This window comes from Acinonyx jubatus, chromosome A1 (genome assembly GCF_027475565.1).
Source record: "Acinonyx jubatus isolate Ajub_Pintada_27869175 chromosome A1, VMU_Ajub_asm_v1.0, whole genome shotgun sequence".
Taxonomy (NCBI): Eukaryota; Metazoa; Chordata; class Mammalia; order Carnivora; family Felidae; genus Acinonyx; species Acinonyx jubatus.
In genome coordinates this window covers 24,398,174-24,420,996 of record NC_069380.1, presented here as the reverse complement: position 1 = coordinate 24,420,996, position 22,823 = coordinate 24,398,174, and the positions used below count along the sequence as shown (strand labels likewise).

Below are 22,823 nucleotides of genomic sequence, written 5' to 3'. Positions count from 1 at the left end.
TGACCAGAGAGCTCTTGCCTACACCCCACGTACGTGCTATCATCCCAGCGCCTGGCCCCTAAAAGCCCACGTCCTAATCGGATACCTCGGTGGATCGTCACAGCTTCACCTCAAGCTTGGTTCACTGCCACTGACTTCTTTTTATTTCCAACGCCAGGATTTCTCTTTCTGTTCATCTCACCTACATATTTTATCTGACATTTCTATGTATTTGGGTAGGAGGTCGTCCACCTCAGCACTGGCGGCCATGTAAACTGAAATTCCTAGCATCGATTTCTAACCAATTAAACAAACTACACATCCTCATAAAATAACTTTATGACTGTTCATAGAAAATATATAAATATATACACATATATACATGTGTAAATACATATGTACTTCATAACTTTATGTCTGCTCATGTAAGTATAGATATATAAATGCATATGTACATGTATACATTTGTATTTATACGTATATATTTTTTTAAAGAAGAGCACAAGTTCCCTTTTAGTATAAATTAGCAACAAAATCACTGTTAGATGCAATTATAATAATAATGGTCATGGTGTGACATTTCCTTTATATGCTTAGGTTCTGAATTGCCACTGAGAAAAATAATAGTTGACATTTAGTGAGCATTTTCAATACTCCAGGCACCATTTAAAGCACTTCAAGGATCTTCTCATTTAATTTTCACAGCTCTTTATGGGGCAGGTGCCATTACTGTCCCAATTTGACAGATGTAGATATTAAGGCTTAAAGCGTTGAGTAATTTGACCAAAGTCATACAACTAGGAAATGGTGGGACCAGCAATCGAACCATGTCTGTTTGGCTTTAGGGTCCCAGTAGATCATCACATTACATCTCATCTTAAATGGCTGAGGGAGACGAACTGGGTAGAGTAGGTATCCATAATACACAAAGATCCCTTAAAAATCACTGGGGGTAAAGATAAACACCATGATGTAAAAATAGGCAAGAGACTAGGATAAGTCCTTTATAATAGATAATATTCAGTAATAAACAGAGGGAAAAGATGTTCAAGCTCATTAATGACCAAATACAAATTAAAATAAGCTATTTTCTACCTATAAGAATAATGAAGATTAAAAAAATGACGAATTCCCAGGACCAGTTAGCTCCCATGAAGGAAAAGAAACACTTGCACACAGCTGGTGGGAATTAAATCAGGACTCCAGAAGACAAATAGGGACTATTTTGTCAAAAAGCTTTTAAATGTTTATGCCATATGGAAAAAAAATTCTTCCATTTTTGAAAGAAACAATAAGGTTATAAAATAACAATGAAACTATTTTTAAATTAAAATACAGATATATATATATATACACATATATGTTTATATGCATATACAATGCTTTTAATTATATATATTATAGCAAAATATTAACAGTAACTATCTCTATATGAAAAGGATTACAGGAAATTTTTCTTTTTTTTTTGTTTATTTGTATAATTGATTTTCCTATAGTAAACACGTTGCTAGTTTCATCACCCCTAGATCAGTATTTCTTAACAATACCTGGGCAGGTTGAAAAAGCAAGGTTCTGAACCTGTAAAATCAAAGGCTGGACTGGGAAGAATGAAGTGGGTCTATAAATCTGGTCCCATACGATGTCGAAGATAAAATAAATGAAAAAATTGAGTCACCAAGCAATGCAATGTAATCTCTTTACTTAAATATTATATATTATAAATTAGTAAATATGAGATTGTATATATTGTTTATAGATTATGTATTAATTGTATTATATAATAAATATAACGGTTTGGGGAAAAGACAGAGAGAACACATTTACTTTCTATACATTTCTATTATTTTTTCCCAACAAGCATTAATTACTTTGATATTTTTTTTTCAACTTTTTTTTTTTTTTTTTATTTTTGGGACAGAGAGAGACAGAGCATGAACGGGGGAGGGGCAGAGAGAGAGGGAGACACAGAATCGGAAACAGGCTCCAGGCTCTGAGCCATCAGCCCAGAGCCCGACGCGGGGCTTGAACTCACGGACCGCGAGATCGTGACCTGGCTGAAGTCGGACGCTTAAGCGACTGCGCCACCCAGGCGCCCCAATTACTTTGATATTAAAACACTCAATTAGTGGCTCCTGGGTGGCTGAGTCGATTAAGGTTATGATCTCAGGGTTTGTGAGACTGGACCCCACTAGGAGCCCTGTGCTGACAGCACAGAGTCTGCTTGGGATTCTCTCTCTCCATCTCTCACTTCCCGTCCTCCACACACCCCTCCCCTGCTCACACACACTCTCTCTCAAATAAACGTTAAAAAATAAATAACACAAAAATACAAAAGTTGAGGGAGGAGCTGATCAAAATTCATAAAGTGCACACATTTTTGTTAAGTTACGGAAATACCAAACTCAGTGTTAACATCCACAAAGCTTAACGGATATTATTTAATAGCAAACAAATTACCCCTAGTTACAAGTCTAGTACTTGAAAATCAAATAGACTTATAGACATTTTTACTCCAAGATTGGTCTATGTGGGAAATGTTAAGATATTCAATAATTACTTCGCTACGCTTAACGGTTACTGATCAATAATTGTTCACGAATGGAAACTGGTAATAGAACCAGAGGGCATGAATATGTAAAGAACCTTAAAGGTGAGGAAACAGGCTTCACAGAAGTTCACCACCTGAGACAACACAGTCCCTGAGTCCCACCAAGTTTAGCTGTAGAAACTTTTTAGGTTGAAAACACACACAGCAATCCCAACAACTCTCTTGGATCTTCCTTTGGAGACTTAGGCTAGAGCTGTCCTGAAGTGACTCAGTAATGATACAACTTATGTAAACTTCACGGTCACACTCTCAGGAAACGTGCCCACTGTCTTAACAACAAATAGCACACAACTGCCATAAAAGTCGTTCACGGTCTCAGGAGACAGGATCTTGAGCTTACCTCTCATCAGGGCTGTGCGCCCTCCCGGGTGCCAACTTCCTGTGCTTCACCCTGACCCCATCAGAAGTCTGTCCCTTGGACTTCAGACAGGCGCTATACGGTACCAGGAAGAAAGGTGCCTGCCTGTCAGATGGACGTGGTGACCTCGTGCTCTCCTGGGAGGGCCACAGCCCAGGTTGCCCAAAGCACTCCTGGGGAATGGGACCACTCTTCTCCCCATGCCCGTGGCCACCCTTCTCCTCCCTGCTGGTGGGCAGTGTGTGCAGGAAGGCGTGGAGGACTCCCTCCCATCCTCTGCCTCTCGGTGGTGCTGACAGGCCTGGGTTCTCGGACACAGCAGACGCTCTCTGGCCTCTTGTCTGTGAGTCACCAGGGGCTCTCCCCGAGGCAGGTGGCTGAACCGTCACCGTGTTTCTCCAGCCGTGGGGCCGGAGCAGGCTGAACCTGGCCCCCGGTTCCCCTGGTGCCTGAGGCCCAGGGTAGCCTCGCTTCCCGTTCCCGGCCACCCCCTTGGATCACCACTGCTGGTGGAGCATCTGGGGAGCCGGGGTGGGGGTGGGGAAGGTCTTGTTGGAAAGGGAAGCACACCCCTTCCCTCTTGGGGTCAGGTGCCTCCTTGTCCTATTGTGTGCTAGGTGGACTGACCTGGCGAGCCAGCCAGGTTGCAAGCCGGGGACTGAGCGATGCTGGAGGGCTGAGCCAGCCCCCCGGTGCTTGGCCATCTGAGGGCTACCATTGTGCCCATACATGGGTGCCATGGTTCCCTTACCTGTTCTTACCAGAAAGGTCCTAATTTGTGCGGATGTTTTAAGAGGGCAGAGGTCATTTGGGGGAGGTCTAGAGGTCAAGCAGGAGGGAAGATCCTTGCTTCCATTTCAGCCAGAGCCCCTCCCTTCTGTGATTCCTGTATTCTCCAGCCAGCTCATGTCAATAACTCATACAGAAAATTCTGGCTTCTTAAAATCCACACCTCCACGACGGAGGGATGTTCTTGCAGCATTTGACGCTCCAGTACTTCTACACCTTATGGAAAACATTTCTTTTTCAAAATGACTCTCTCCTCTTGAAAACAAGGATAAATGAGATGAATGTATTAATAAACACTCTGGGCCAGGTCTAGTTCTCAGGTGTGGGTCTGAAAAGCACGCTGCTCTAATTCATCACAGCAGATTAGCAAAACCGGCCCTTCCGGTTCCTAACTAATCTCTACTGAGCAAGAAACGGTGGCAAGGCAGATTTGTTATATTACTGGATCCACTTTCAGTCACCGTGGCCAATTGCTTCGGCTCCCCACGGGCCCCATTAGTGCCACCTTCCTCTTACCTTTACTGGGGACACACCAAGTGTCTCACAACTATGCACTGAGAATAACCAGAGTGAGTGTGCAGGAGGAGATGCCTTTTCACCTCCCAAGTAGGATCACTTGGGTAAAGTGATACACCAAGTTACAAACCCACTGGAAGCAATCCTTTTTAATGCCATGAGTCTGGGTTTGGGAGATGGGGTGGGGCCGGGTGGGGGAGCAGGGAAGAGGGAATGCTCTGGTTTTCTTAGCTCCTGCTGAAAGGAGTGGTGACTACAGGCATCTCCTTATGGGTCTGCTTCTGGGTAGGTTGGTTAGTGAAGGGGTGTGTGGGGCTCTTGAGCACAAGGAAGGGACCTCACCAGCAGTGACATATAGGAGTTCCATGGCTCAGAGCAAGGGACCATCCAGTGAGAAGGGACCATCCAGTGAGAAGGGACCATCCAATGAGAAGCAGGATGGCAAGGGACCATCCAATGAGAAGGGACCATCCAATGAGAAGGTACCGTCCAAGGAGAAGCAGGATGGCAAGGGACCATCCAATGAGAAGGTACCATCCAGTGAGAAGCAGGATGGCAAGGGACCGTCCAATGAGAAGCAGGAGCACAAAGGCTCATCTTATTTGGTCGTCTGCACGCAAAACCTCTTGTAGTTACAGAACCTTTTCTTTAAAGCAAATCGTAAGCAGAGCCATATTAATACGTCAAACAGATGAAAGCATAGGTGTTCTGCTTGTAAAGGTGTCCCATCCATCTTTACTCGTGGATGGAAGAGTAAAGAACTATAGTCTGTCTTCCCCATGACTCCTGATAGGAGCTGGACACCATATCTCCTTCCGTTGGAGGATACCACATCACCTGGAAAAACTGGCAGAAGAAATGAAAGCAATGTTCTCCATGCCACCGAGGCAGGTCACTATGGGGGACAGGGTGAGGAGACAAGCAGTGTCCTGGAACTTCCTCTTTTCAACCCGGATAAAGTCTCTGACATCAAAACATGAGGGTGGGGGACTGAGATTGTTGTAAATCCTATGGGACTGTCAAGAACACGCTAATCTCACTGTGCGATACAGAAACAGTTGGCCGCCCTTCTACTTGTCCAGCTGTGGTGTAAGAAATGCAAGCTCCTTGTCAACACTGACAGCACGACGCACCACCACCTGTCCAGGCAACCTGTGTCCTTCCCTACCAGAGTCCCCACATGCAATTTTAGCCTCGTTACACGGAAGGATAAAACATACGCTTAGTCAGGGTTGTGAGCATAAAGCAGAATGATAGGTTTGAAGCGCAAATCCATTGTATTTACTGTTTAAGGTCATAAACTGTTATTGGTCTTAGAATGAAGAGTGTCATCACAAAGCATTTCTGCTCGCCTGTGGTTCGAAATGCTACATGTCATTTTGGAGGACTGAGAGAGCACGCAGCTCATATACCTTATGCCTATGGCACATGTTTGTTATAAATTTAGGACTGAATCCCAGCTGGTTCCAAGGACTCAGCACATTAGAAAAAACCTGGGAAGGGTTATGTGCTCTTGGAATACGTTTTCCTCTAGCCATTCAAAGGGGAGTCACACTGCAGCCCCTCTCGCCTTTTCCACCTTTGTTAGGCTCACCAGCTGGCCCGGAGGATGTTGACAACAAGGTGACTTTCACCCTTGGGTTACTGGTTGAGATTCATCATGGATTCAGTCCAGTTCAATCAATCCTGACAGCAGCTCGCGGACCCAACTCACGCGAAGGATGAATCAAGGTCTCCTTACTTACATCACCTACTTGGACTCTTTTGGGTACAAGCTGTCCCACATCCTCTGAGCTGTCCCTCCTCGGCAGCCCGGAGGGCATAAGGATCGGAAACCTGTCTACAGCACGCATTTGTTTCACAATCTGAGATCGGGAGGCTAGGTTTTCTGTCATGACGGAGACATTAGCAAACTAAGTGTGATATTTCATGGACAAATAAATGCCCAGGATTCACCCCCCAGTGCTCTGAATACTTTGGTTTACGTCAACTATCATCACATAAAGCAGGGACAACGGGGATAGGACACCTGTACCATTTGTCTTCTAACAATTAGCATCCAGGGAGGACTCATCTGTACCCAGCACAAAACTAAGTCCTTGACACTGATTATTGCTTTAAATCCTCCCAATACCCTGAGTTAGGTACCATTTTACCGCAATTTCACAGGTGAGGAAACTACTAGGGCTTAGAGAGGTTAAGCAATTCAGGAGCTGGTCCAAAGGCAGAAAGCTAAGAAGGGGCAGGCAGGGATTTGAACCCAGCTGAGCTATGTTATGCAGCCTTTGACTGAAACTTGACGCAGACACTAGAATTTTCAATTAACATGATTAACTGTGGGGTAAAATAAAACAAAATCAACACTTAGAACAGTGCCTTCCACACAGTAAGTAATGCGCATGGACATTTCACCATTCACAGCACTAAAGGCAATGTTGCTTAGTCAACCTAACATTAAGGAAACAAATATTATTTACCTTTCTTTGGGGAAGGACACAGTCACACAATATACACAGATATCTAATATCCGCTGGGTATGGATGAACAGTCTAAAACCATCACTGAAGCAAAGGAAGTACAAAATCATTTCCAAGTATTCAGGGTAGTGTGAATAAATAACACTATTCTACCCGAACAACATAACACAAAAAAAGATTTAAAAATGTAAAGACCTCAAGTAGTTGTAATTATAGATAAATAAAATCATTGAGGGGCACCTGGGTGGCTCGGTCAGTTGAGCAGCCAACTCTTGATTTCAGCTCAGATCACAATCTTAGGGGTTCCCTTTGGGAGTTCCAGCCCAGGATCCGGTGCTCACAGCTTAGAGCCTGCTGGGATCCTCTGTCTTCCTCTCTCTGCCCCTCCCTTACCCTCCCCTCTCTTAAAAATAAATACATGTTAAAAAGAAAAATAAGATAAAGTCTTTGAAAATGATTTAAATTTTCATTTCAATGTACAAAATTATAAAGCTTCAAACGAACCATTAAGTTTTAATAAAGTTTAAAGTTCAGCACCTACAAAAGACCTTATGCATAGTAGGTTTCCAATAAATCGCTATCCTTCCATTATGTCTAGGATTTTTAAAACCTCTATGATGCAGGTTACATGATATTTTCTTATTAATGATTTTTAAATCATTTCCTTAGTAATGATTTTTTGGGGGCGAAATCTCAGGATCAATCTCTACTTCAAACAAAGGTAAGGAAATAACTGTCATCCTGAAAGACAAAAAGAAATAACTAAATAACTGGCCCAAAATAATTAAAATAATTAAGAACAGAAGTGAAATGTTTAGATATGAGAGGTAAAAAGAAAAGCAGCTTCAAAATATCTTTATTAACATTTAAGAAAATATAAAACTGTCCTGTATGCAGTAGCATGGAAACACAAGAAATATATGTATACATTTAAGCCACCGTGACGGGTGACTAGAATAAAGACATTTTGCAGTACTGGCTACATAATTAAACAGGTAAATTCAGACCAAGAAAATACCTCTTTCTCAAAAGCATTTTGAGAAATGCCCTGGGTTACCATGGGGACTCAATAGCTTAACCAATGTGCACTCAAAAATAACTCTTCATTTTCTAAAAGAACTTCTAAAAACTACGGAGCATAAAAATACAAATTACTCCAGTTATTTCCATAGGGCAAACGTTAGATTAAATCTGCACTGACCAAAATGGTTAGTAAACTTCTGTTCTGTTTAAAAGGAAAATAAATAAACGAGAGAGCTATTGGGAAAATGGTAAAGATTTCCAGCAACAATTGCTACACCTTTCCAGCAGACCACGCGGCCCTTTCACCAATGGCGAATCTGAGGTTCCCCAAGTGTTCCCCACCATTAGGAAAATCAAGAGCATTACCTGTGGGGTGCCTAGGGTTCCTTTTGCATAAGCTTTTATCTCAGTTTAGCAACATAAAAAAAAAAAAGGCACAAAACACAGGATGTATATAACCTTGGCTCACCATTACTCTGGCCTCCTTAATACAATCTGCTAAAAGAGAGAAGTGTTGTGGTTCAGTTTTTTCTCATCACGTGTTTCTGTCTAATTGCAAAGCTAATGGGACAAGTAAACAGGCTGGCTGTACTGTACAACAGGTAAAATAAATCCTTCAAATCAACGACGGAGCTACCGTATTTAAAGAGACATGATTTTTTTGAAAGGGGAAAAAATGGAGGTAGTAACATTTTCAAAAATAGTAAAAAAAAAAAAAATTGATAAAAATAAAATAATCCAAATTGAATGTGATTTGTACTTTCTAAATCCAGCCTGTATTTGTACATCATTTCCACATTTAAAGCCCTGGGTTCTACCTGGTACTTGCTAGAAGGAATCTGCAGGGAATGAAGCCTGGTGCCTGATTCCATATATGACAAAGCATTTTTAAAAAAACTATTGATAAGCACATTGCCTTGATTTTGACCATGCAACACGAAGCATAAATTTTAAAGGCCAAGCATTGGTCAGTAAAACTGAATCTCAGTAGTTGGCATGGTTCAAACAACTTTTACGAGCATAGGAACCTGACTCAATTTAAATACTGGAACACACATTTGTATGAGAAACACATTTTTAGGCCTAAAAATATAAACATTTTTCACACTTACACACTATGCACAACAAATACTACTTGAGACAAAATTGAGCAATCAGATCTGCCTAATGCTGTCAATTTTCTTGTCTTTCTGAGAGGCTTATCAATCCGCGGAGCAAAATCTATAGGCAAAAACGGAATAAATTCATGTCTGTGGCCGCGGCCTCATTGGGACACATTAATCTTACAAGGAAAAGAAACCACATGCTAATACTGTAAAGAAAAACAAGGTGCCGATTTCCCAGAATCTGATGAAACACTTTTTTACTTTTCCACTTTTTTCATGGACTATGCTTGCTTCTAAGGAGAAGAAGGAAGACTTGGTTAGGGAGTAAATCTTAAAGGATCCCCAAAGCTAGACAGATTTATAACGAAGTCTCTCACCTTCCAACATCTGTTACTAAAGTTCCTACACTTGTACTTAAGAAAAAAAAATTAGACTGCGAGGAAGTTCCATCTGCATTACTTTCTGAGTTGGGATTTACACACCTACCTGATGAGTTTTCCCTCATACTCTTTCTCCCTCAAATCTTCAAAGAAACATGCACATACACGCAAACACAGACGATGTACCGAGCCCTGCACGTACAGGATCGTCAACACCGAGAGAGAGGAGACAAGCCATACTATGATCAAAACAAATGACTGTAACCGTGAGAAACGGGTGGGTTTCTTTTAAAGCCCGCTTGGACCCTTAATGCCCCTCTTCCTACTCCAGGAACTTTATAGGCTCAGAAAGGCAAAACAGTTTGCATTCAAGTAAGAGAAAGAAAACAGAATGTTCGCTTTTCGGGGGCACTACAAAATCAGCCACGGGACCCCGCTGCGCCCAAGTGCAGCATTAAGGAACGCCAGCCCAGACCCTAGATACATCGTGTAATCAAGGAGAGTAAATAAATAATAGTGGTCAATGTCATTAAGAAGGAGAAAAGTAATAACGATTGTCACCACGGGCTTCCGTACAGCAGCGACACACGGAGCGGGCTTCTCCTCCAGCCCCCACCGCCCGCAACCTCCCGGCAGCAGGACACCGCGGCGGAGAGAGAGGCCCGTGGGCGCCGCGCGCGCCGAGCCGTGGGGCGGGGCCGGTTCCGCGGGGCTCGGCGGGCACGCGCCCCGCCCGGCCCCGCCCGGCCCCGCCCTCCTCTCCAGCGCCGGCGAGTCCCGCGGGCTGGGCGGGTTTATCGGCTTCCGGTTGCTAGGGCTCCTGCCCTTGGCCTCAGGCCAGGCCTTGCGGCGGGGGTGGGAGTCGAGGGTAGTTAATCTAGGTGCTTTCCCGGCGGACTGCTTCTCGCGGGAGACTCGCCACCTGCCTTGACCTTTACCTCGCTGCCTCAATTCCGAGGAAAAGATGAAAGAGGAAAAGCCGGTCGTTTTGAGAAGCAGCTGATTGCCTTGAAGGATAGTGTAGGGGTCCAGCGCATCTTCTCCAATAATACGGAAGGAAAATTACCGGCATCAAGGGGGCGTACTAACAGGGACCATACCTTGAGCGCTTGTGTGCACAGTGATCTTTGCGGGATAAAACGGCCCATTTATGCAGCTCCAGAGCATTCCCTTCCCAACTGTCAACGGAATCCTGATGTGCCAGGCACTTTGATGTTGCCTTGAGAACCTAGCGCATGTTTTGAGCTTCTGGCATTATTTCTAAATTGTACCAATTGGAGCAGAGATCCTGGAAAATCTGATTATATTGAAGACCATCTTAGTTTTGGGTTAAAGAGTATGACCCAACTAGTCGTGGTTGAAACTAAAACAAGTCCTTTTGCAGAAAGAAAACAAGTTACCTGTGAACTGTAAACAGATATTTCCAGTCTTAAGAGGCTATCATGGAGGGATTGCCTTAATCTTTTTGACCAAATCTTTTCCCAAATATGTAAAGTAATAACAGTTTGAAGGTAGAGGTGAAAAAATGAGTTATTTTTACTGTTCGGGAAAATCAGTATCTACTAGATGATATAGCATGGGCAGATTGAACATTTTGCTAATATGAGAAATTTTAGAATGATCCTGATTGGTAATAGTGTATGTATTTTAAAATTGTGTTAGTCATAAACCTAAATTTTATCTAGATTCTTTCTAGAAGTTTTAAAGAATTTTTTTTTTCCTTATCCTCTTTTTCTTTTATAGGAATTCTGCTTGGACTCAGCACAGTATTAGCAAAGAATGATTTTCACTAAAACGTAGATTCTAATGAATTACTTTTCAGCAACAATTCAAACATACTGAAAACCTTTTCAATTCCCGATTAACCAATAGCTGTGAAAAACAGTGTTCATTGTTAGTTAAAATGCAAAACCACCCACAACTACTTCGAAGACCTTTACCTCCAAAACTCCCTAAGCTGCCTTTACCTAAGAAGAGAGTCTATGCAGGTATGTGTATTAATCAGATATGTTATTAAGTTTATTTATTTTTCGTAGAAATTTCTCAGGCTGCACGGTTCAGAATCACAATAGTAAAAAAGACACTCACTAGTAACCAGTAAGTTCCAAATGTTTATTGTGAGAGGATAACATCCAATTCAATTCTACAGTTACAGTTGACCTTCATTATTTGTGGACTCTATGGGTGCAAAGTTACCTAACTGCTACAATTATTTCTAATGCCCAAACCAGTACCTTGTGCTGTATGTTATCTTTTTAACTCAACGATATGTCAATGAAGAAGACTTCAGAGCAGTAGAGACAGCTCTTTTTCCTTTTATCATAGGTGAAACTGTATGCAGGAGAGTAATATATATGGTAACTCTCAGTCATTAGTGGATGGATGAGGCAGGCAGTGAAAACATACATGTTCCCAGCTGACGTCCAATAAGGAAAATGCTCTGCCTTCTTGTTTCAGCTCTCGTACTGTAAACAACTGCCCTTTTCTCACTCTGTTTTCAGTCTTTTTCCTCTGCCATGTTTTTAAAATTTTTGTGCCTTTTGTTGGTGCTTTTGCCATCACCCCCAGGAATAGTGTTCAAGTGCTGTCTGGTGTTCCTGAGCACAAGAAGGCTGCGATGTGCCTTTACAGAGAAAAGCATGCGTTAGTCAAGCTTCCTTCAGGCATGAGTTGCAGTGTTGCTGGCTGTTTGTTCAATGTTAATGAATCAACAATATATGCTAAGTGTCTTTAAATAGAAACACGGGTAAAACAAGATTATGTATTGATTGGTTGCTGATAATGTTGAGACCAGAAGCTTAGAGGAACCTAACCCTATATTTTCCTTAGAAGCAATGGCTCAGTATTGGATAATTCAGTGTTCACTGAGATTTTATAGAACAGAACGGCCACCGATAACAAGAACTGACTGTACTTCTTAGCACAGCGCTAGGAATTGGGGATGTAATAATGAGCAAAAGAGACCTTGTCCATCTTCTTCATTGGTTGCCCTCTGTTTGGATCAAATAATCACATAAGTAATTGTCAAATTACACTGCAGTAAAGTGAAGATGAGTCCCTCGGATAACCAGAACTTTATATAATACCCTCAATCCTCTATTTTTGTATGTGGTAACTTTTGACTCTGTACAGCAATGATAAAAGCATATTTCCACTTCTTTCCCCTTTTCAGTCTCCTCAGTCACCTGATTTTAGTCCATTGTGTTCACTATTTTATAATGTATTTCATTATTTTCGTGTCAACATTTATACTGTTAACATATGCCTAGTCCATCAGTTGATTTCCAATGCTAAATTATTACCTTTGATTCCTGGCTATTAAAGATGTAGAAATCAACATGCCCGTACTACCTCCAATTTCCTATCCCACTTTCCCTTCAGCTTTTGTTATATCATTTCTACATGGTCATTTCTAGAATGTTCTTTGTTTCTACATTTACAACCTGTTGTGTAACAATAATGCCCACAGTTATGTGGATTTACTGCTCACTACCAGTTCTTTTCTTGTAGTTTTTTCATTCATCTCTTGGTTGAAGTCTATCCTCTAGTACACAGTTCTTGCTATTGACATTTTGGGCTGGAAAATTCTTTTTGGTGGGAGGGGGCTCTCTTGCTTTTTGGCACCTTGGAGGTTCTATGACCTTGACTGTTAATAATCCTATGTTTCCAAAGGCTCTTAGTGGAGTACTTTGCATATAGTAGGTGTTCAAAATATTTGTTGTTGAAATCCATCAATACTTAAAATGACTGAAGTACAGTTTATAAACATGAACAAACACTGAAATAAAACCCTGAAATGAATATCTATAATTTGCATAAGATGCTAGATGCCATAGGGAGTTAATGACGTGAGTGATCTGGTCCCTGCCCTTCAGGACATTTTAAGACCTTTAATCAAGTTCTGGAGATGAGATACACATAAAATAAGAACCTTAACAGTATAAAGCAGCATAGAATTTTGTCCAATTAATGGTATAGGCAATAGTAGTTCATACATGTGAGTGAGCACTGGGGCAGGAATGGGGCTTGAATGAAGACTTAAGGAATTAGGAAAAGTGGAGTGAAATATGTTTTACAGAGGAGACTTGTGTACTTTTTTGATGGCAGCGAAGAGTCTCTTGGAAAAGTAGAAATTTAATATACTAGAAAAAAAAAAAACCATGGAGAAATGTGTCAAGAAATAGAGAAGCATGGAATTGAGAAGACAGATACCATCTCCATTGGGAAGATATCCCTAAACACCACTTCCCCCTTCACCTAGTCAGGGTACCTTCCTTTATGCTCCCATAGTATTCCATGTTTACCCCTACCAAGCACTTGTCCTTCTCTAGTTTAACTGTTTACCTGCCTAGTGTCTACACTTAATGGGGAGATGTTTGATGGCAGTGAGGTTTGTGCTGTGTGACTGTCCCCTCAGCACTGTGGGTACAGCTGGCATGTGATACATGTTAAATGTTTAGTGAATTAATGAGAACGGTAAGTATGGGCTACGTTAATCAGGAAAAATGAATTGAGTAAGGTTTTTAGGTAGACTTGGAAAGAAGAAAATGATTTCAACTGGCTAGTGGGAGGTATTCCACGCAGTGTGGTCAACGTAGGAAATGAAATTACAAATGAGCAGTATGGGCTTTGGGATTGTCAGTAATAAATTAGAGTATCTGGGGGTTTCTCCTGGAAACTGACGAATCGTTACACAGCAAGATTAGGTGAAGTGGGTCCAGTTTGCATAGATTTTTTTTTTTTTAATGTTCATTTATTTATTTTTGAGAGGGAGAGAGAGAGAGGGAAAGCCCACGTTTAGGGGACAGGGAGAGAGAGGGAGAGAGAGAATCCCAAGCAGTCTCCATGCTTACTTAGTTCAGAGCCCAACATGGGGCTAGATCTCACAACTTTGAGATCATGTCCTGAGCCAAATTCAAGAGTCAGAGGCTTAACCGACTGAGCCACCCAGGTGCCCTGGTTTTTTAAAAATGTTTACAATTCACATAGATAGTTATTCACCAAACTAAGAAGTCTGAATTATCACTGATAAGATTCAGATATTTTGATGAAAACTTTATAAGGCTGCATCAGACAATCAAGGGTGAAGTTAAATTGATGTAGACTAGGATGATGGCAGTGAAAGTTAGAAGAGAAAATCTGGCTTTTTAAAAATGTCACTTAACTAAGAGAGAAGGAGGTTAAAATGCAATAGCCTGCGTGGAAGCACATTATAAGCTATAAAATCACTGTGTGGTTGTAAGATGTTATAGTACTTGTCATACTTCTCACTTGGTCTGAACTTACTGGCTTGCAGCAACCTGGAACAGTGCCGAATGCCCTAGAATGGGAATCCAAGGATCTGAATTCCGGTCTTAGCTTCAACACTAATATGATGTGTGGCTTTAGGAAGTCATCCAGTCAATGGGTCTTACCTTTCTATTCTGGAACAGCAGAACTTAATTAGGTCACTGGTTTTCGATCCTAATCTCCACTGTAAACCAAATGAAGAGGGGACATGAATCCATGAGAACAATAGCTCACTTCTTCTGTGATTCTCATGGTAGAAAAGGAAAGGGGAGTGGGATGGGGAACAAAAGGGGTAGGGAATTAGAAACTTTAGAGTTGACATATCTAATTTGAATATAGCCTGGGGTGATTAATTGCATGTGTTAAATGTGAGGAATTAGAAGTATGGCAGACGGAAAAATAACCCCACAAAAGATATCAGCATCCTAACTTCTCGAACCTGTAAGGTTATCTTCTATGGCAAAAAAAAAAAAAAAAAAGAAAGAAAGAAAGAAAAGAAAATGTTATATGGGGTTCCAAATATGATCAAGTTAAGGCTCTTGTGATGAAAGATTATTTTGGATTATACGGGTGGGCCCAAAGTGCAGTCACATGTATCCCTATAAGAGAGGAGCAGAGATTACACACACACACACACGCACACACACAGGCAGAGAGAAGACTAGGATACGAAGATGGATCAAAGAGAGATTTGAAGGTGCTGGCCTTAAAGATAGGAGTGATGGGGCCACAAGCCATGGCGTGCTGGCAGCCACCAGAAGCTGCAAGAGGCAAGGAATGGATTCTCTACAGGGGAGTCCAGACAGAACAGGGCCCTGCTGATACCTTGATTTTTGGCTCAGTTATATAACTTTGGACTTCTGGCCTCCAGAGCTGTGAGAGAATAAATTTCTGTTGTTTTATGCCATGAAGTTTGTGGTTATTTGTTACAGCAGCTAGAGGAAACTAATACAAGAGGAATCTAGGATTCCAGTGTGTGTGTGTGTGTGTGTGTGTGTGTGTGTGACTAAATAACAGCTGTATCTCTATGAGATAAAGGAGGACAGAAAGTGCTGATGACTTTGGTGTAGACATGACAAGTTTGAGGTGCTTAGGGCTTCCAGACCCAGATTTAGAATTATTACTGTCGATGGAAAATTAGTTACAATTGGGGGAGGGATAATGATAGAATCTTTGGAAGTACTAAGTGGTAAGTTGAGAAAGAGAAAGGTTTGCGTAGAGAAGATAAATGGGCAGGGGTAGGAATGAAAAAATGGCTCTCATGAGAGCCAAGGAAAGAGTGATTTCATGGAGAATAGGGTGGATTAAAGTATCGAATGCCAAGAGGAAGTCACATAAAGGTAAATAATAATGTGTACCCGTTAGGTTTAGCAACAAGATATCAATGATCACTTTGTGATAACAGCTTCAGTAGTAGAGGTGGAAAATTCCAGGTCGTAATGGTTTGAAACGTAAATAGGAGGAAACTTTCAGTGTCAGCCTCAAAATGTAAAGAGATTGAAAGTGATCACTCATATCCTCATAAGGGGGAAAAGTAAATAAACTGATAATCGGTGACTTTCTTAGATCCATCAGAAAATTCGAGTCACAGAGCAAACCAGCATCCTGAAATCTGGAGAGACAGGCAGCTATAGAGAATCTCAGCTGAGATTGGTTTATTGGGATCAGAAGATACTTAAGCCAGTAAGTGGTAGGAACACTTAAATGCTAATTTTGACAAATTGCTGGAGGTTGAGTGTGGACTAGCTTGAGAGTTAAAAACTCCTAGGGTCTGGTCTTAGGGGAGCCTCCACACTGCCATGGGTTTTAGCTCCAGGAGCCCCACAGGATTCTCATGAAGAGCAGAGAAAAATTTGTTCATCTTTTCCCCAGTATGAGGGAGAAAGTAACCACTGAAACATTCCCAGAGCATGCTTCTGCCCTCTAAAGAAAACTACATCACCAGACCCTTATCTGACCTGGGGTAAGGTCAAGTTAGATAACCCTCTCCCCCTGTAGCCTTTCTGTGTCATGTAAGGGGAAGAAAAAGCTAAGGGTTGTGAAAGCCACAACCCAGGGATTCAGGCCCACTAAAACCCCGAGATTTTTATATAATAAATATATATATAAGGGGTGCCTGGGTGGCTCAGTCTGTTAAGTGTCTGACTTTGGCTCAGGTCATGAGCTAACGGTTAGTGAGTTTGAGCCTCATGTCGGGCTCTGTGCTGACAGCTCAGAGCCTGCAGCCTGCTTTGGATTCTGTGTCTCCCTCTCTTTCTCTGCCCCTCCCCTGCTATCACTCTGTCTCTCTCAAAAATAAATAAACATTAATCGGGGCGCCTGGGTGGCACAGTTGGTTAGGCGTCCGACTTCAGCCAGGTCACGATCTCACGGTCCGTGAGTTTGAGCCCCGCGTCGGGCTCTGGGCTGATGGCTCAGAGCCTGGAGCCTGTTTCCGATTCTGTGTCTCCCTCTCTCTCTGCCCCTCCCCCGTTCATGCTCTGTCTCTCTCTGTCCCAAAAATAAATAAATGTTGAAAAAAAAATTTTTTTAATAAATAAATAAATAAATAAACATTAAAATAAATAAAAATAAATGGGGCGCCTGGGTGGCTCAGTCAGTTAAGCGTCCAACTTTGGCTCAGGTCATGCTCTCGCCATTTGTGAGTTCGAGCTCCACATCGGGCTCTGTGCTGACAGCTCAGAGCCTGGAGCCTGCTTTGGATTCTTTGTCTCCCGCTCTCTCTGCCCCTCCTGTGCTTGAGTTCTGTCTTTCTCTGTCTCTCAATAATGAATAAGCATTAAAAAAATAATAATAAATAAATAAAAATAAATACATGAGATTTTTTATAATAAGAATATAGAATAATTCCTTTCCCTAATACCTTATCACCACATCAGTAGGGTTCCAATATAAAAAGAGGGGCTTACAACTGAAAGAGCTTTAAGATGCAGACTTTATTTAAGAAGGCATCTGTAGGGAAGCACAGAGACAACAAAGGAAGAAAAAAGAAAAACAAGAAAACTAGAAGAAACTTAAATGTCTGACACCAACAGCTACAGTCACCTCCATTCCTATTCCCCAGTACATCGTGCTCAGCTTTTGGCAAAAAAATTACAACTCATGCTTAAAGATTAGAAAAGAACACAGTCTGAAGAGAAAAAGGAAACATTTAGAACCATACTCAGATAGGACACAGTAACTGAAATTATCAGACAGCGAATTGAAAATAACTGATTGATATATTAAGAACCTTGATGGAAAAAGTAGACAGCATGCAAGAACAGATGAATAAGGTAAGGAGGGATATGGAAACTACAGAAAAATCAAGGGAAATGCTAGAAGTAAAAATTACTGCAATGGAAATAAACAGTGCCTTTAATGGGCTCATCAGTAGCCTGGACACGACTGAGAAAAGGATCTGTGAGTTTGACAATAGGCCAGGTGAAAATTCTCAAACTCAAATGCGAGGAGTAAAAAGAATAAACAAAATAACAAAAAAGAATACCAAAAAACCTGTGGGAAAATAACAAAAGACAGGACATACGGGTAATGGAAATACGAGAGGAGACAAAACAGCCGTGAGAGCAGAAGAAATGTTTGAAGTAATAGTGGCTGAGAATTTGCCAAAATTAATGACAGACCACAAATCCGGGAAGCTCGGGGAACACCTACCAGGATAAACATATTTTAAAAATGCACTTAGTCATATCTTATTTAAACTGCAGAACACTAAAGACAGAGGGAAACTCTTGAAAGGAGGTGGGGCAGGGGGAGAGGGGAGAAATCCCTACAGGGAAAAAAGATTCAGAATCACATTGGATTTCTTGTCAGAAACCATGCAAGCAAGAAAAGAATAAAATTAAAAAGTTAAAAGTATTGAAAAAAAAAAACTCCACCGAAGTAGAATCTGTATTCAAGTGAAATTATCCTTCAAAAACGAAGGAGAGGGGCATCTGGGTGACTCGGCTGACTCTTGATTTCGGTTCAGGTCACGATCCCACTGGGACCGTGGGACCCAGCCCTGCATGGGGGCTCCATGCTGAGCATGAAGTGTGCTTGATATTCTCTCTCTCTCTCTCTCTCTCTCTCTCTCCCCCCCCCCCTCTGCTCCTCTTCCCACCTCATGCTCTCTCTCTCTCTCAAAAAAAAAAAAAAAAATGAAGGAGAAATATAGACTTCCTCAGACAAAAACTGTGGGTATTTGTGGCCACTAGAACTTTTTAGAAGTTCTTTTGTGTTAAAAGAAGAAAAATGATATTGATCCAAAACTCAGATCTACCTAAAGAAAGGAGGAGTATCAGAGAAGGAAAACTGGAGTGAAATAAAAATTTATTTTTCTTATTCTTCCTTGATCTAATAACTATTTGAATGAATAAGAGCCACAGTGTATTAGGTGATTACAGCATAAGGATAAATGAAATGAAAGGCAGCAACACTATAAAGAATGGGAGAGAGGTCTTGGGAATACTCTGTTAAAAGACACCCACAATACCTGTTAAGTGGCATCCTATTATTTGAAAGCAGACTTAGGGTATGGAAGTGTTGAATTACTACATTGCACACCTGAAACTATTATAACACTGTAGGTTAAATGACTGGAATTAAAGTTAAAAAAAAAGAAAAAGTAGACTTCGATTATTGAAAGGATAATAAAAGAAACTGTCTATTATGAATTAAATATCCTTTCTAAATGCCGCACATCAGACTTGAGTTGTCTTGGTTTTTTGCATAGCAAGATAGTTGTAATTTACAGTTTTGATTCCAATCAATAAAGTACATGCCAATTAAAAAAAAAGGAAAATAGACTTAGGTTAACTGTAAATGGATACTATAAACTTCAGGGAAACCACTCAACATTTTTTGTAAAAGAAGCATAATTGATATGCTAAGAGAAGAGAGAAGCTGAGACACTGAAGGAGAGAAACTGAATGCTTGTAAAATGCTCAACTAAAACCAGAAAAAGAAAGAAAGGAAGGGAATATTAAAAAAAAAAGCAGCAGTGCAGTATACATATTTTACATATAACAAAACAAACTATTATAGAGAGAGAGGCAAACCAGAGGAGGCTCTTAAATACAGAGAACAAACTGAGGGTTGATGGGGGGATGGGGCAGCGGGGAAGATGGGTGATGGGCACGGAGGAGGGCACTTGTTGGGATGAGCACTGGGTGTTGTATGTGAGTGATGAATCACGGGAATCTACTCCCAAAACCAAAAGCACGCTGTATACCCTGTATGTTAGCCAACTTGACAATAAATTATATAAATAAATAAATACATAAATACATCAAATAAATAAATAAATAAATAAAAATAAAACAAACTGTTATAGCAGATAAAAAACAAGACCCAACTATATTTGTCTACGAGAGACTAACTTTTTAATAAATTATTTGTTTATTTTGAGAGAGAGAGAGAGAGAGAGAGTGCATGCAAGTGGGCGAGGGGCAGAGAGAGAGAGAATTCGAAGCAGGCTCCATGCTCTCAGTGCAGAGTCTGACTTGGGGCTCAGACTCACGAACCATGAGATCATGAACTGAGTCAAAACCAAGAGTCAGACACTTAACCAAATGAGCCACCCAGGCACCCCTACAAGAAACTTTAAATATAAAAACACAGAGAGGTTAAAAGTAAAGGTGTAGAGAAAGACATACCACACTAACACTAATCAAAAAAATATATAGTAGCTATATTAATTTCAGACAGAGCAGATTTCAGAACAAGAAAAGTTATTAGGGGAAAATAGGAGCAATATTTACTTATAAAGGAATCAATTCTTTAAAAAGACAACAGTCTTTAACTGACAGGCACCTAAAGGAGAGAGAGGCAAAATATTTCAGGCAAAAACTGCCAGAGTTGTTAGGAGAAATAGATAAATCCATTGTTATAGTTGGAGAGTTCCACACCCCTTATCAGTAATTAACAGATCTAGCAGGCAGAAAATTAGTAAGGATATAGTTGAACCAAATAGTACCAACAATTGACAGGATCTAATTGACATTTATAGAGCACTTCATCCAACCACAGCAGAAAATATTCTTCTCCCTCACATAAGACACTCATCAAGCTAGACCACATTCTGGGCCATAAAACACACTTAAAAAAAAGAAAAACACAGATATTATACAGTGTTTGTTCTCAGAACACAATGGAATTAAACTAAAAATCAGTAACAGAAAGATATGTGGAAATCCAAAAATATTTGGAGATTAAACAGCACACTTAAATAGCACATGGGTCAGAGAAGTCACAGAGATATTTTACAATGTTTTTTAACTAAATGGAAATAAAATTACAGCCTATCAAAATATGCAGTGTAAAACAATAGGGCTTAAAAGGTATGTAGAACCTTGAATGCATATTTTAGAAAAAGAAGATTAATCTAAAACAAATACTTTAAACTTTTACTTTAGGGAACTAGAAAAAGGAGAAGAATATAAACCTAGTGCAAGCAGAAGAAAATAAATAATAATTAGAGCAGAAATTAAGTTGAAAAAAGAAAATCAGTTGAGAAAATCAACAAAACCAAAAGCTAGTTCTATGGAAAGATTAATAAAATTGATAAAACTCTAACAAGGCTATCTAAGAAAAAAGAGAGAAGAAATAAATTACTGCTATCAGAGATGAAAGAGGGTTCATTGCTTCTGAGTCTATGGACATTAAAAAAAAAGATAAAGAAATATTATGAAAAACTCTAGGTCCATACATTTGGTAACAGATAAAAGGGACAGATTCTTTTGAAGACATAAACTACCAAAACTCACACAAAGTAAAATATATAATCTGCTATAAATAATGTTTATATTTATAAATAATTTATTACTTTATAGGCTTGTATAGGCCTAGTTTAAGAAATTGAATCAGTAATTAATAACTTCGCAAAATAGAAAGCACCAGGCCCAGATAGAGTCACTGGTGAATTCTACCAAACATTTAAAGAGTAAATGATATCCATTCTCTACAAACTATTCCAGAAGATAGACGCAGACAGAACACTTCCTAAATCATTCGGTGAGAGCAGTATACCCTAATACCAACACCGGACAAAGAACTTACAAGAAAACAACATATAAATATCACCCATGAACATAGGTGCCAAAATCCTCCACAAAATTTTAGCAAATTGAATTCAACAATGTATAAAAATAATTACACATCATTACCAAGTGGAATTTATTCTAGATATGCAAGACTGGTTCAACACTCAAAAATCAGTTAATGTCACCCATCATATAAATAGCCTAAAGAAAAATCACATGATCACATCAGTAGATATAGAAAATCCATCTGTCAAAATCCAGCATGCCTTCATGAAGTAATTCTCAGCAAACTAAGAATAGATGAGAACTTTCTCAACTTGATAAAGAAGATCTACCCCAAATCCCACAGCTAACAACATCTTTAATGGTGAGAAACTAGATGCTTTCCCCCTAAAATGACAAAGGATGTCCCCTCTCACCACTGCTATTCAGCAATTGTACTAAAAAATCCTAGCTAATGCAATAGGACAAGAAAATGAAATAAAAGCCGTACAAGTTGAGAAGAAAGAAATAAAACTATCTTTATTCTATGTAGAAAATCCCAAAGAATCAACAAAAGAACTCTTGGAAATAAAAAACAGTTATAGCAATATTACAAGATATAAGATTAATATACCCAAATCAATTGCTTTCCTATATACCAGCAACAGTTAGAATGTGAAATTCAAAACACTACAACTTACTTTAGTATAAAAACACACTACAATTGGGGCGCCTGGGTGGCTCAGTTGGTTAAGCATCCGACTCCGGCTCAGATCATGATCTCACAGTCTGTGAGTTTGAGCCCCACGTCGGCTCTATGCTGGCAGCTCAGAGTCTGGAGCCTGCTTCAGATTCTGTGTCTTCCTCTCTCTCTGCCTCTCCCCTGCTCATGCTCTGTCTCTCTCTGTCTCAAAAATAAATAAAAACACTAAAAAAAATTTTTTTAAACACACTAGAATTAATTTAGGCATAAAGCTAATAATGTATTATAGGATTTATATGCACAAAACTACCAAATTGTGATAAAAGAAATAAAAAATATATAAATAAATGGAAAGGTATTTCATCTTCATGAATAGGAAGATTCAATATTGTTAAACTTGATCTACAGATTCAAAGAAATCTCAGCCAAAATACCAGCAAGTTATTTAGTGTGTATTGACAAAATTATTCTAAAGTTTATATGTAAAGGAAAAACACAATACCAAATACAATACTGAAGAAGAGGAAGGAAGTAAAATTGTCACCACTCAATTTCAAGACTTTAAAGTAATACAGTGTTGTATTGGCAAAA

The 22,823-nt window shown here is 40.1% G+C and overlaps 2 protein-coding genes across 7 annotated transcripts in view; one reads left to right on the top strand and one right to left on the bottom strand.

Moving 5' to 3' along the window:
• LCP1 (lymphocyte cytosolic protein 1) overlaps nt 1–9,910 on the bottom strand; it is an 81,921-nt gene extending 72,011 nt beyond the window's left edge. The window contains exon 1 of the mRNA XM_053215616.1: nt 9,813–9,910. The gene's annotated coding sequence lies outside the window, so the exon portion shown is untranslated. The remainder of the gene's footprint in view (nt 1–9,812) is intronic.
• Nucleotides 9,911–10,013: 103 nt separating this feature from the next.
• Nucleotides 10,014–22,823, top strand: part of LRRC63 (leucine rich repeat containing 63) — a 42,492-nt gene continuing 29,682 nt past the window's right edge. The window contains exons 1-2 of one of the 6 annotated variants that reach the window (XM_027064857.2): nt 10,014–10,874; nt 10,980–11,224. In XM_027064857.2, the coding sequence (XP_026920658.2) occupies nt 11,140–11,224 (85 nt within the window). In that variant the 5' untranslated portion in view covers nt 10,014–10,874; nt 10,980–11,139. The remainder of the gene's footprint in view (nt 10,875–10,979; nt 11,225–22,823) is intronic. The other 5 variants (XM_053215653.1, XM_053215642.1, XM_027064856.2 and 2 more) reach the window with 5 other exon arrangements.